The sequence below is a fragment of the Lissotriton vulgaris genome, chromosome 1_1 (assembly GCF_964263255.1).
Source record: "Lissotriton vulgaris chromosome 1_1, aLisVul1.2, whole genome shotgun sequence".
NCBI lineage: Eukaryota > Metazoa > Chordata > Amphibia > Caudata > Salamandridae > Lissotriton > Lissotriton vulgaris.
In genome coordinates this window covers 483,526,059-483,540,933 of record NC_141685.1, presented here as the reverse complement: position 1 = coordinate 483,540,933, position 14,875 = coordinate 483,526,059, and the positions used below count along the sequence as shown (strand labels likewise).

Genomic DNA, 14,875 nt, shown 5'->3' with positions numbered 1-14,875 from the left:
GTAACCAAGCGCTTTATAAGCTACCCTTATTTTTATTATTAAGGGGGCGTTGGGGAGCTTTCGGACTGTGTGTCGAGAGGATCAATAGTGCGGCTGGTGTCGTTGCCTTTTTGCGGTGTAGTGATGCGGAGGTGTGATGGTACGTATGTGGGCGGAGGGAGGTTTGGAGCCCTCATAGCGTGGTACCCTAGTGTAGAAGAGGAAAGCTCCAGGTATTACTTTAGCATAGCATTGGATTTAGGCAGGTGTCGTGGGACTTCGCTACTGACTCTACGGGGGAGCGAGGTAGGGTCTGAGATTGAGACTCTCCTGGTGTTTCCACCGGAGTTGTTTCGTGCGTGAATGTGTATAATAAGTGTCCCCATTCTAAAGAAATGGGATGGTTACGGATTCCTTTTACTCCCTCTTCTCTCAGTGCCTCTTCCTCTGCCTTACCCCATTTTTTTAATGGCACCTACCCAGGCTGCTTCCAGGGGTCCCGTTGGGGCCCGCCAGGGCATGGCTATTCCCCTTTTTGCTAAAAGAACAGGGAGTGACATAAAGTGGTTCTGCACCTTTTCAGTCTTCCGCTTGCGGAAGATCCCGAGAGCGCACGCTTCCCACGTGGACATAGTCTGGATGTTGGCCGTCACCCTAAGCGTCTGGTGGACTCGATACCAGTAGTTTTGAATGGTAGGGCAATCCCAGAAAATGTGCTTAAAGTCAGCCTCGGGGTTTGACATCGGGGGCATGCGAAGTGTGTGTCTGGATAAAAACAGTGGAGACGGTGTGGCCTGAGTGTGATGGTTTCTCCTCTCTAGGTCAGCTTGTACAGCCCTAAGAATATGACACGTGGTCCTTGAGGATATTATAGTATGGGGCTTTATTTGAAACTACTAGCCCAACAGTTCAAATGCACTATAAACTTTATCAATACAGAGAAGGGATATGGCAGTCCTGGAGTAGAGGCTTGTAAATGCAGATCTTCTTTGTCCTGACGCAGTCCGTCAATACTTCACTCAGGGCCGGCACTCCCCCAAAAGGAAAACAGAAACACAACACTAGAGTCACTGTCTGTACTAAAGCCTTAATACTCTATAGTGTGCTCCCCATCACCATCATTCACAGGTCTCCGACAGTGAGGGTTAGGGAATGGATTAATTCAAGGTACGGGGAAAATGAAAAGGGTCCTGTGCAAGGGTTATCACTCAGCAACCGTAGTGCCCTATTTATACCAGAGTCCCTTAAACCCCTTTCCCGCCAACCTCCTTCTTCACCCTTCTGCCCAGGACACTTGCCTTGAGCCACAGCCCCCCAGGACCGTGGCGTCTGGTATCGCGGCATCCTGTTCTTTCGGGGGAAGTCCGGATACAAGCACAGGGTTTGTTGGGGAATCCTCCCTCTTCTCTGTGGTGCTGTAGACGTCCTCTCTGGCTCCCGCGACGCTCCGGTCACTCCTCAAGCTGTCTTTCGCTTCTCCACACTCCTGCATCAACGCTCTCCTCCTCCCCCACAATCACCGGTCAACCCCTTCCACCTGTCCCAACCGCGGTTCTCCGTCTGTTCTCTCCGCGCCGTCTCCTCTGCTTTTCCAGACACTAGACCGCTCGTGGTTCTCTCATTTGGCGTCCCGTTGGGCGCCATCTTGGAATTCTCAGCCGCTCCTGTCCCATCCGCGTAGATATTACAGTGAGGTAGGCTCTGTTGAGGACATTGAATTGAATGTTCCTGAAACATGCGTTATTGGAGACTTTTTCACGGTGTTCGAAGGCTATATCCCATTCTCTATCGTTAAACACCCTTCCCATTTCTGTTTCCCATATCTGGTGCAAAGACTGTATTGAGGGGAGTATCCGTTTCCGAACGACCTTGTATAGCCACGTGACCAGGTGCCGGCCCGCTCCCATGTGCAGAATAGTATGTATCACTGGGTGTGTCAGAGGTTCCCCCTCGTTTGGGTCCCAGTAGCAGGTACTACTGTCTGAGTTGCCTGTGTGTTAAAAACTGGCCTGGTGGGAGGCCATATGGTTCGGTCATCTGGGCATACGTACTACGTTGGCCCTCCTCAAACAGGGACTCCAACTCCGTGACTGCAAGGTCGATCCAGACCTGTAGAGTGCCAGCGTTATAGTATTTCTCCTCTCTGGGGAAATCTACCAGAGGGAGTAGCGGTGAGTACGGAGGTCTTCCTTTGGACTTGCGGTCGATTCTTATCATGCATGTGTGAGCTATGGATATCTGGAGCGGTCGAGTGCGCATGGGCTTGGTGCCCGGTAGCAGCATCCTGTGGATTGCTGGTATGCGGTCCTCCTCAGTAGTGGCCTCCCCGGTATGTCGCTCTGCTGTCCAGTGTGACAACCACTGCAGCTGGGCCGCGAGGAAGTATCTCTCAAAAGATGGCGCCCGACCCCCCCTGATTTGTGGGTACATTTAACGTAGAGAAATTTGTGTTATCCCCGTGCACTCGTTTTGCTCCTGAGTTATTACGAATAGTTAAATCTGCTCGGGTTGGCGCCTCATTAGTCGAGCGTCGTCTAGCCGTGCCTTTAAATCTCAAAGCGTGGTGTGGGGAGGATCATCTGCCCACCAAAATGTGCGCACAATATATCATGAAACTCTCCGGTTTCTTCACAAGGTTCAATTTTATTCAATTCAAAAATTTGTAATCCATTCAAGGTTCTTGATAATACTCATCGTTCAAATTCAACGTAATTTGCAGACATAATCATCATCTTATGGTGCAATTATCAATGTTGTTCACAGTTTTTTGAAGATACCCAATGGATTTCGGGTCAACACAAGAGGACCCTTCATCAGGGGTCTGTAAAGAAATGAAACAGGACCTGATAATTGACTCCACTAAATCATAAATAACAATAAAATCAGTGACATAATACGGTACTCGTGCCCAAAGAAAATTGTGTGACGGACCTGCCAAAACTTGAAGGAGTGCACACGGAGTGAATCATCTCATAGAAAGAGTGAGAAAACATTCAGCGGTGGTTTACTCTGCTGGTTCGGTGAGTCGTCTATAAACACGAAAAATCTGCTGGGGAAGCACGGTGTGCGGTGACCAACATGCAAAATCTTAAGCGTTAATTAAAAAACATGCAGGGTTGAAAGGTTTGCAAGCGAGCGCTAGGGTGTGATTAGGCAGACTCAAACTAACTGTGACGCGCTATATACCAAAATGGCATGAAAAATCAGATGCGCTGGATTCGATAACTTACATAGGACTGAAACAAGCCGTGTCTCCACTCCTTTCGTGAACCATGGTATTCAGGAAATGAAATTACGCGTGAGATAAAAAGTGATGAAAGACGGACCAAACCGATCACATGACCGGAGTGACTGCCAATGGATACGCGATAAACGCGTGATGCATATGTCATGTGATGGGAGTTTAACGACTTCAAGAGGAAATATGCAGCGATTCATAGATAATAAAGTTGTGTTGAAGCTAAACAACATAATATCAATAAACAAAACAAAAACTTATTGAAGCATGTGACACAAATGTGTTGGTAACAAACAAAAAATATTGCAGACTGCATCAAGATAAACAGTATGGTATGGATGCGGCTGGAGTTAAGTAAAAATAAAGTCGATAAAGTTGCAGTTGGTTATGACTTTTGATAAGAACACAGAGTAAGTCTTTAGTCAATGTGGGGTTCAAGTGACCATATGTTATAGAAAGCAAGAATATTCTATCCGATCATTTAACCCCATGGGATGGGTGAAATTCAATTTTTTAATCCAAAAATAATTAGCCCTTAGTCTTTGTTTGACAGGATCCCTGTCACGGTACTGCGGAATAGTCTCCAAAACCATAAAACGTAGTTGGGAAATTTGGTGTCTTACTTCATTCCAATGACTGGCTACTGTGGATTTCTTGTTCGCAAGTCTTATATTGCTCTTATGCTCTGTTATAGGTACTTTCAATTTGTGCTCCGTCTGGCCCACATATGTTTTGCCACAAGGGCATTTGATCATGTAAATACAATTAGTAGTATCACAAGTACTTGTGTGTTGCAGTTCAATCTGGTGACCTTTCGTCGGATGTGTCAACTTATTCCCAATTATGACATTGCTGCAATGAGTGCAGTTTTGGCATCTTAACATACCTCACCATTTTACATCCTCTTTTTTTAGGTGTATTAAGAAGTTCTTTTAAGTTTTTCGATCTTTGAAACGCAAATGTGATTTTGTCATTATACAAACCAATGAGATCGGGTTCTGATTGGATCAGTGGCCAGTGATTGTTAATGATTCGTTTTATCTTACTGGATTCAGTGGAATATTTCAACACACACAGTTTCTTTGTTTTTTCTTTCAACAAAATTTCTCTGGATTGTGTTGCAACTTTTGCCAAGGATGAATCAAGAATGTCTTGAGGATAACCCCTTTGACGATATTTTATCGTTTGTTCCTTCAAAGATTCTTCTAGATCTGAGCTGTTGGTTGTGATCCTTTTCAGTCTTATATAATGAGAAGTGGGTAAATGCTTTTTAAGCTGCTCAGGATGAAAACTTTGAAACAGAAGACTTGAATTTCTATCTGTCTTTTTGGTGTAAACTTTAGTGCTGATCTTATTGTTCTGCATCAATACTTGCACATCCAGGAATGCAATGGTTTCTTTTTCAATATTATGGGTAAATTTAATGCGCTCATTCAAGGTGTTCAATGCCATAATATTTTCTTCCAATTTTTGTCGAGAGCCTTTCCTTACCGTATTATTTCACTGATTTTATTGTTATGTATGATTTAGTGGAGTACATTATCAGGTCCTGTTTCATTTCTTTACAGACCCCTGATGAAGGGTCCTCTTGTGTTGACCCGAAATGCATTGGGTATCTTCCAAAAACTGTGAACAACATTGATAAATGCACCATAAGATGAGGATTATGTCTGCAAATTACGTTGAATTTGAACGATGAATATTATCAAGAACCTTGAATGGATTACAAATTTTTGAATTGAATAAAATTGAACCTTGTGAAGAAACCGGAGAGTTTCATGATATTGTGCGCACATTTTGGTGGGCAGATGATCCTCCCCACACCACACTTTTAAATTTAACGTAGACAATGCCTCCCTGTGTTCACTCCCTCCCCAGATCAGCTCGGTGAGTAGGGTATCTAATTCTTTAAACAATGGGCGCGGTGGTATAACTGGAAGATTGCAAAGTGGTAGAGTAGCCTGGGGACCATAATCATTTTTGCCAGTGCAACTCGCCCAATGGGGGCATGGGGCAATGTTTTCCAGAACCCCGTTCATATCCCCGCCAATGCCCTACGGTGATTCACTTCGTACAGGTCCTTCGGGGAGTGATACAATCTCACTCCCAGATATCTGGGAGCCTCGGTGCTCCATGCAAGTGTCTGAGTTCCGACCTGAATTTCGAATGGGGCCAAGTGAGGACTCAGCGGATACATAGTGGATTTTTCCCAGTTAACTTTAATGCCTGAGATCTCTGTAAATTCCCTTACTGTCAATCAGATAAGCGTTAAGTCTTGGGTAGTGTCACGGACATAAAGTAAAAGGTCATCCGTGTATAGGGATATGCAATGCACTGGGTCTGCCAGTGGAATACCCCAGGTCTCGCCGTTCTGTCGCAGGCGTATCGCCAGGGGTTCCAACAGCAGGGGAGATAGTGGGCACCCCTGTCTGGTTCCACTTTCTATTGCGAATGGATGAGAGATATTTTTACCTATTCTGACTCGTGAGTTAAGGCGCGTGTTTAGAGGAGCTTTGTGTATGCCATCAGTGTGGGTCCGATGTTTACTTTGCAGAGAACCTCAAAAAAGTATGACCATAGCAGCGTATCGAAGGCCTTTTCGAGGTCCAGTATTAGACATGCTGCGGTGGGGAACTGCGCTCTCGCCCGGTCTTGGATAAGGATTAACCTACGTAAGTTCTGCAAAGTGTTACGTCGTTGGATAAACCTGCATTGATCTGGGTTGATCAATGGTGTCAGGATTTGGGCATTCCGGTCTGCTAGAAGTTTGCCCAGCATCTTGCAGTCTGCATTTAGGAGGGTGATTGGTCTGTATGAGGAGGGAAGCGTTGGGTCTCTGTGCGGTTTTGGGAATGTAACTATGATCCATTTCCTAAGGGAGCCCGGAAGTTCGCCTTTGTCTAGTGTGTCGTAATACATGATCACCATGCGGGAAGTCAATCGGGCTGAGAAGGTACTATAATATTAGAGTGGGAAGCCGTCCATCCCTGGTTCTTTATTACATGCTAACGCTCTAATTGCCTGGGAAATGTCCGTGGACTTGATCTTCACCTCCAGCGCTTTTTTGTCCGAGGGCGGGATTTGGGGCAAGAGAAATGGGTGCAAGAATCTAGTGGTCGTGTGATGGTCGCGCTGCTCTGGGGCCCGATAAAGTAAGAATAATAATCGTGCAAAAAATTTGCAGAATGTCTACCTGTGAATGTCGGAGGATACCAGCCTTGTCCACTATTTCAGTAATTGGTTTCACATCCAGGTCTTGCTTGCTGTGCCAAGCTAGGAGTGTTCCCACCCTATTGCCTTCCCTGTGGACCTTGGAAGCATAAAACCTAAAATTATATTTGCAAAGATCTCTCAGCGTCTCCGCGTGAGTTGTTTTGGCGATGGCTACTTGATCTGGGGCGGCCTCGCCCGCATCAGATTTATTTGTTAGAGCCGCTATTGTTTGTTCCGCCTTCTGCAATGTCTTCTTTAGTGTTCTGCGCACCCCTACTATTTGTTGTATGCAATGCCCCCTCGCTACCACTTTGAATGTGTCCCATTTGATCAGCCGAGATGACGCCCTGTCAGCGTTTAGTGTGATTTGCTCTTGGATATGTTCCCCGTGATCGTGACTGAACACCTGGTCTGTGAGGCAGTCTCGCAGCAATTTCCAGATGGGTATGGGGGGGATGAGGCGGTTTCCATCTGAGTGTCAAGATGTGTGCAACTTGATCTGATCTCACCCTCCCCAAAGAATCTGTGTGCTGAGTGTGCACCCTGCAGTTTTCTCTCTTGCTATCTATATATTTTGTTGCTTGATTTTTCAACCAAACAATCAATCCGTTTTGAGGAAGAAAGAGTATCTCAAAAAAATTAATATGCAGCTGCCTCGAAGCTACCACTTGGCTCAATTAAAGCCATATAACTGATTTCAGTGTTATGATTCGCATCTTTAAAAAATGGTCTCAGTTTCGTAGTTTCAATCCTGTTCAAATGATCATTGCCTTATTCTCTGCATGCCTTTGACTGACAACACAAATTGCCAATTTGTTTGTTCTAAATACCTTTATACAGACAATCCGTTTTTTAGTTCTACCTCATGTTCATAAACACTTTATTTATAATATTTGCGTTTGAGGTTTCCACCTTAATTTGGGGCCAACGTATAGTCGTACATAGTTATATTACGCTGATTCTGCCCACTGCAAAACCATTTGAAATTTTTACAAAATGCCATTGTTTTAGTCTTTGGAAAGTCAATAGAGAGTTCTTTTCATTGTAAACCTTATGATTTTGAGTTGTTGTACGGCTATAGATGTGGCATTAAACAGAATTAAAGATTCTGCTCTGTTCGTATGCAGTGGTAGAAGTTATATGAAATGAGTATTGGGTTTTGTTTTGCTGTCAACAATTTTAATAGATTTGATCTGATTCCTTTTCTCTGTTCAGGAATAACGTGCTGACTTACCTGCCTCCAGAAATGGAAGCATTACTAAAACTTCAGACGATAATACTGTCATTTAACAGGTAATTGATGGACACTTTGTTTTATATTTCATACGTGGACTCTCTTTTATCAACGGTAACAGAACCGTTAAAAAAGTCTGAGAGTTTATTTGTTATTAATGTGATTATCTGGTACTGGAGTGAAGTTTGGTTCCTCGGGAGTGTTTACTTGTAGCAATACTGCGTGTGCTGAAGGATTGACATAGAAAGGGCCAGCTTTTAACACAAGGCTTCAAGAGATGTGTGTTCAGCGTCCTGCATTTCAGTTGCTCACGGCCAATTGGATCCACAAATGTAAAGGTATTCCCTCGTCCATCTGATTCATTTAGTCATCATGTTTATAGCGCTGATCTTTGCTGCACTTGCTGTAGGTTTCTGTGTGTCACCTAAAATCACTGCTTGTAATCCTGCCAATGTAGCTCAGGGGATTAACCAAGTACACTAATCCACCATGTTCCACTGCATAGTAGGTAAACTACTCTCCCCCTGCCCATCGTTCTAATAATACGAACCTACTTCAATTAATTTTAGGGACAATTACCAACCTCACTGCACTCAGTCCAATAGGTCCCTCAAATTGCACTGCATGCCAGTGACAATAATTGTTAACGTTTCACTGGATTCTAGGGACTCTGACTGACCACACTACTGTTTTCGAAAGACTTTAAAGGAGACACTAATTACCACAGTGTGCTGCGTACTTTGGACATTACTACTCTACAGTGAACATCCCCCTAGAGGTAACTCACTATACTGAACACTCCTATTAACTCTAACTGACCACACCACAGTGCACGGTAAGGATACTAACCCACCACATTGTACTCTTATCCACTGCACACTTACCTGTGACATTGTATTCTAAGGAAACAACTTCCCGGTTTGACATTGTAGCAGCCTATGGACAACAAACTCCCTCTTAGTACTGCATCTTTAGGGCAGTGAACCTCTGCCTTTGTCACACCACAGTGTACTCTAATCCACTTAGTTGTGACATTGTATTCTTAGGAAACAAACTCAGGGTTCAATATTGAGCAGCCTAGGGACACCAAACTACCACAGTGCACCTCATCCTTTGGGCAGTACAGCACAGGAGCACTAACCAACCATATAGCTTTGTATTGTAGGGATACTAAGCTAGCACACCGCACTGCATCTTGGGCACACTGATCCACATCACTGCATTTTACGCACACTCCTTCAGTACAGTGTATTGTATCTGAGGGGACGGAAGGTCACGCCAAGCGACAGTCGCAGCAAGTACTGGGTGCACAATTACATTTGGAATGCATCAGATGTCGCCATTATCTTTAAGAAGGTTGTAAACTCTGTAGAACTATGCAGTCTGCTCGTTTTCTGCATACTAATGATAGACCCTGCTTTGTTTGTGTGCTGGCGCACTATTGAACACTTAAATGTGTCCTTAAACATTTAGAATCTATGCGAACATGTTTAATTGTCAAATTTACAAATCCATTTATCTGTTTATGAATCGGTGAATCTGGGCGCACTCTTGCTTCTGGTTTTCTACGTGTTTCTTGTATAATTATCTCCTTAGTATTATGTAGCACTGTTAATTTATAGAACATATCGTCTGATTCTGTGTAATAGATGCATTTTACAGTACGTTTAATTATGCGTTATTGTTAAAATTGTTGAGGCAGACATATATTATGTTTACAGCGGGAGTGCAGCATAGATGCATCAATATATAATTGAATGTGATTCATAGTCTAGAAAAGCATGAGGCTCCAACAGAAGGTACTTGATTCTCAGTTTGAGGCAAATGAGTCCCCTTTCTCAGACTGATCAGCTGAAGCAAACTCATCAAGACTTTTGTACATAATCATTTGTGTATTGCCCTGGATGCAGTTCGCCACAAGTGCGGATTCCTTCACAGTAGTAATTCTACTAAAGGGGCGGGATGTGAGTTTCAAGGTGTGGCTTGCCGTGACAGTTTGAGAATGCCCTTATCACATGGAAGTTTGTCAGCATTCAGAAACCATGATCTTAATCGAATTATAGGCCAATGCCCATAATGACAGCATCCTTGCTGCATTTCTCCAAGTCACAGGACCGGTCCAGGACCTCACATACGAAGGGACATGCTTAGCCATCTGCACACATGCTGTGCATGACATGAGGGGCAGGATACCTTCTGTACATTCTGTTGGGCAATCAGAGCTAGGGAATACACCCATTTACCTTGTAGGGGATAGTCCGCTCTCAAAAGTAGGGCTGTGCTGTTTTGCCACTCATGCCTTTGGGTTATTTGCCCTCTGGTAGCATTTGCTATCTAAATATTTCTCTGTTCGAGTTGGTTGAATAGGATGTATGACGTTACAACGCATGCTTTTACCACGCATGCCTTTACAACGAAAACCTTTACAACGCATAGCGCTTTGGGGTGCTGGATAGTGAAAAGTTTAATTTACTATTCCAACACCAGTCCCCATGGACACTAGGGAAGGTTTTGGATAGTAAATTAAACGTATTCCCTATCCTAGAGCGCCCCCCAGCGCAATGCGTTGTAATGGTTTGCGTTGTAATGGTTGCGTCGTAATGGTAGTGCGTTGTAAAAGTTTTGTTGTAAAGGCTGTTCACCGGTTGAATACGTGCAGCCCTAGAAGAGGGTTTCCATAGAGAGCAAAGCAGTGTTCACTGCATCTCCCTATAATAGATAACTTCCTCCTAGAAAATTAAAATTTTAAGATGCTTCGACAAACATTTTTAATTCTGATTGCATTAGTAATGACACATAGACCCTTTCCAATAAAACACAGTACACAAAAAATCCTATTTTTCACTGCATTGTACATTTCACATATGAAAAAGACAAATATTTGTTTTTTAAAGCCAAATAATTATTCACACGTTCCCTAAATTTCCGAACGGTCTCATTTCTTAGCCAAAACAGATATTCAGAATTACAAGTCCACGTCATTTTATGAAGCCGTATTAAAGAACAGATTGTCCTAGTTTAGTAATGAATGGTCAAACGAACAATTGCAACAATACATATGAACTTCTACTCTACATATCTACAGAAAGGCAATACTGAACATACATAAATGGAGCATAATTGACTTTCTTGCTCTAAACGGCAAATAGGTACTCCAAGTTGGCACTCCAATAAGACTGTCAAGACAGGACCTTAACATGTACATTTTTGCCTACATTTTCATAGCGAGTAATATTGTGGAAGAAAGAATATTGTGTGTTGTAAACCAATAAATTAATCCAATCAAGTAGTGTAAGAGAAATGAAGCACCTCTGATCCAAATTGATCTATCGGTTAGGTAATGCACTAATTCAGTTTACCAGTTTCTCTTCCAGGAAGAGAACTAGGATTACGGGTAAGTAACGTATCCATTTTGGCTAAAATGTCATATGGGTTCAAAATAGTTAAGGTTGTTTTGTTTCTGCCACCCACCCACCCCCAATAACACGTATCTATTGTTTCAGTGTTTTTAGAGCGCATGGCTGGAGTTTAATGTTTCTATAAAGAATTTTTAAAGGCATTCTGTAATTTGTATTATCCGAGAAGAATCGGTCATTCTTTATGAAATGTTTAACCTGTCTTCAAATTGTTTTGCAAACCGTGGCATTGAATACTTCATGTCCAGCCAGGGTCTTCTAACTAGAAGAATTGGGGAAATCTTCATTTAATCCATTTTCTAGCGCCCATGCGGGTCTGTGTCACTTCATCAAAATATATCCATGTTCTTGCAGATCCTTTTTTAACCAACTGATTTGACACCTAATCATCAAATGAAACTATTACGATTTGTTTGGGCTCCAGTAAACCTTCGTTTTATTCTACCAACTCAAAGGAAATTAGAAATGACTGCTTTGCACACATCCCCCTCTCTTAGAGCATGCGCCTTACCGCTCTTTCTGAAAATCATCTTCCTGGCAATTTTTACACACTGTAAAAATATACAGAACAACATGTATGTTTTATAAAATCAGGCAAATGCAATTTTATGCCAATCTCTGCATATTATGTAGGAGTATAAAGCATAAAAATGTTGACACTAATACACGATCCTCCATAGAATGTTCATTAAATCAGTTCAAATGTTTTTTTAATTTTGTCCTTCAGTCATTTTTTATGAATTACAGAATAATCAGATTTTACCAGTCAAGAAATTACATGAGTCGTGTCCATTTACAAAACATTTCCACAAAGGATCACAGCTGAATTTTATGTTGTACGACTTTCTCCATGTTATGTCAAGTTTTTATACATAACTGCATTGAACAGGATCACTATAGATACCATTCAAGCTTCTCCATACCGTAACCACCAACCTAAATGTCCATAAGCGCCAGAAAAAAAGTCTGAAAAACATTTGAGACCTAACCATGAAACTATAATAGCTTACACCTGCTTAAGCCTGAAGACCAAAATTACCTAGACTGACCTCCTCATCTTAACAATCAACCAAGAATTATGGATTGCCACTGAACTATTCCAGTCTCTGCTTACCTCAAATGAGCTCTCAGAAATTCAAGTTGGCAAAAGACTACCACCTCTCGAAGTAGCTCTAGAAAACACATGATTAATTATCTAAAGCATTGAAGTGAACACCATATAAGTCAACAACCGGAACCTGTTGACCTATAAGGAGGTCTTCTGAAGTTTCAAATATGCAAAAATGTGAAATTCATCAGTATTGAATCTGTTTCACCTGTTGCTCTATACCACCATTAGATGTCACACGGCGGACCTCATCCATTTTTACCCCACAAATTATCACGACTCATACCACCATCAGATGCCGTACCACCGTCCTTATCGATTTTTTCCCCTACCCATATTCACCACTCAAAGCCACTAACATGGCTTTTTATGCTGTATTACCATCAAACCTCTTGACACTTTCACCGACCATCCATGGTCCGAAATCACAACCCTGGGGCTTTACTTGGAGCTATTGCTTTCCATCTCAACTAACTCCCACCACATTCAATGGTATGAACCTACTTTACCCCAGATTTTATCTGTGTCTAGCCTCAACACCACTGCTAAACATGATTATACCCCTTCCCCAAGCTCGGAGCATCTAGCTGAAACTTTGCCTAAGTAGGACCTGGTAAGAATTTTGGCATTCCCACTGCTTCATGGCCACATCTAATTGTCATGTAGCTGGACATAAAGAGACTTGGTTTCTAATCAACTCAATCATTATCCTAGGTGATAGCCCAGATGTCAACCAGCTTCCGAGCTCTTCAACAGCATTCAGTCCCACAGCTTCAGCCAGGTGGTGGTGGCTATTGCGCTCAGCAAGGCATACACTAGCCTTCATTTTCAGACAGAACTTTTAAGTGTCTAACATGGCGGTGTAAGCCTCGGGCATAATTCGACCATTTCTTCATCTCGGTCTATCTCTTTAATGTAACCTACATACCAACCAATCAAAGCAAAAATGCTGCATCACAAATTCTTATCAAACATGTTAAAAATAGAAGCAAAATAGAAGCACTCGGGCTTATGTTGCTGACAAAATAATCTTGTAACAACTGAACTTAGTACGATGCTCAGTGCCATGTAGCTCAATTTATTTAGACAGTGTAGCTCTTGCCAAACCCCAAATACAAAGAAAAACCAACAAACCACCAACAGTGTTTCGCCAATGAACTGAAGTGTACAACTGAAACCAGGAACAAAAATAACTGAAGAGCATGTAAAGGCCTTTTGGCCAGGTACACGCTATAGAAACACCATATGCATACATACCAAAGAAAAAAAATGAATTGCTAGATACGCTGGAGAGGTTACCATGAAACCATGAAGAAAGTCTAGAAAGGTTTAAAAGAAATAATTATTTATAAAGCGCAACTACTACCCGAGGAGGCAAATGAAAAGACTACAGTGCCAAGCAGAGAACCCAGTCCCAAAAAAGAGATACTAATTAAAAAAGACAAGTTAAGCCGTGTACACCCCTCAAGGGAGTAGATACCTTCTGCCACCCCAATTAACTTTTTTTGATTTTGGGAACCATGACATTGCATGATTTTGAGGAACGCACGGTTCTGGAAGGACAGTACCAAATATATTTTTGTTGCTTTGTGACTTTTCTATTTTGTTGCTTTGTTACTTCTGCAAGCACTTTCAGGAGACACCCAAAGACAAGAACATCTTAATGATCGATCAGAATCTACGTCAGATGGCTTTAGAAACACATCATGCAAATCTCAGCAACAGTGCAAATACCTTCTAATGTTTTCCGAGTATAGAACTACCAAAATCTTTACGTTTGTCTCGGTAATCCAAAAGAGCCTCAGTACTATCATCTATTCACCTCACTTGCAATCAGTCTTCACCTCATTCCTACTCTCCGAAACAACTGTGGTCCAAAACCTCTCCCGTAAAATGATCGCATCCTAAGCAGCCACCAACCCATGTTCAGCTGCATGTCTCAGCATAACTGACTTGATCAAAAGCTCCCTTTCTATAATCATGGAAAAGAATGCGCAAAGACAACTGAAAGAGATCTTAAATCTTAATCTTCCCCATGTACACCAATCTAGATTCTGACCTTCAAGGGACATCAAAGCAGCACAAGTCAACATGAGAAAACATTATTTCTTATACCTGGATGAGAATAAGAAAACTGCCTTGACTCTTCTTGTTGTCTCTGGAGCCTATAACACCATCTATCACAAACTTCTACTAGTTAGGTGTGAACTCTGGGCAGGAATCACTAGACCTGTTGGTCAATTCATTCCTCACTGGCTGCAACCACAATTCATCCAAACTCCTTGTGACATGTTTAATTAAGTGATTGACCCACTCCTGTCTTTTTTTCAATATCTATGCTACTGGCACACCTCTTTAAGCACTACAGGCTAAACTTCCAAATGCATTACAGTGATACATAAATCTATATACACTTAGAAAAAGGTCAAAGAAATCTAGTCAACATTATCGTGTGCTTGCACTTTGTCTTGAACTGTATGGAGGCGAGCATACTGTGCAAAAACCAGGCAAAGCGAAGACCAACAGTGGGAATCATTTTTTTGTGATTTGGCACTGTTTTGACAGATAGTATTTTACTCTGTATGGTTGTGTGTTTGTGTGTTTTCTATTTAAATAGGTGTGTAAAGGCTTATATTTTATGGTGGGCATGTTTTAATATACTGTTGAGGCCTGTAAACATCCAGGTC

General features: G+C 42.3%; 1 protein-coding gene across 1 annotated transcript in view; it reads left to right on the top strand.

Moving 5' to 3' along the window:
• LRRC40 (leucine rich repeat containing 40) overlaps positions 1-14,875 on the top strand; it is a 404,320-nt gene that overhangs the window by 361,866 nt on the left and 27,579 nt on the right. The window contains exon 13 of the mRNA XM_086953851.1: positions 7,646-7,723. Within this exon, the coding sequence (XP_086809977.1) occupies positions 7,646-7,723 (78 nt within the window). The remainder of the gene's footprint in view (positions 1-7,645; positions 7,724-14,875) is intronic.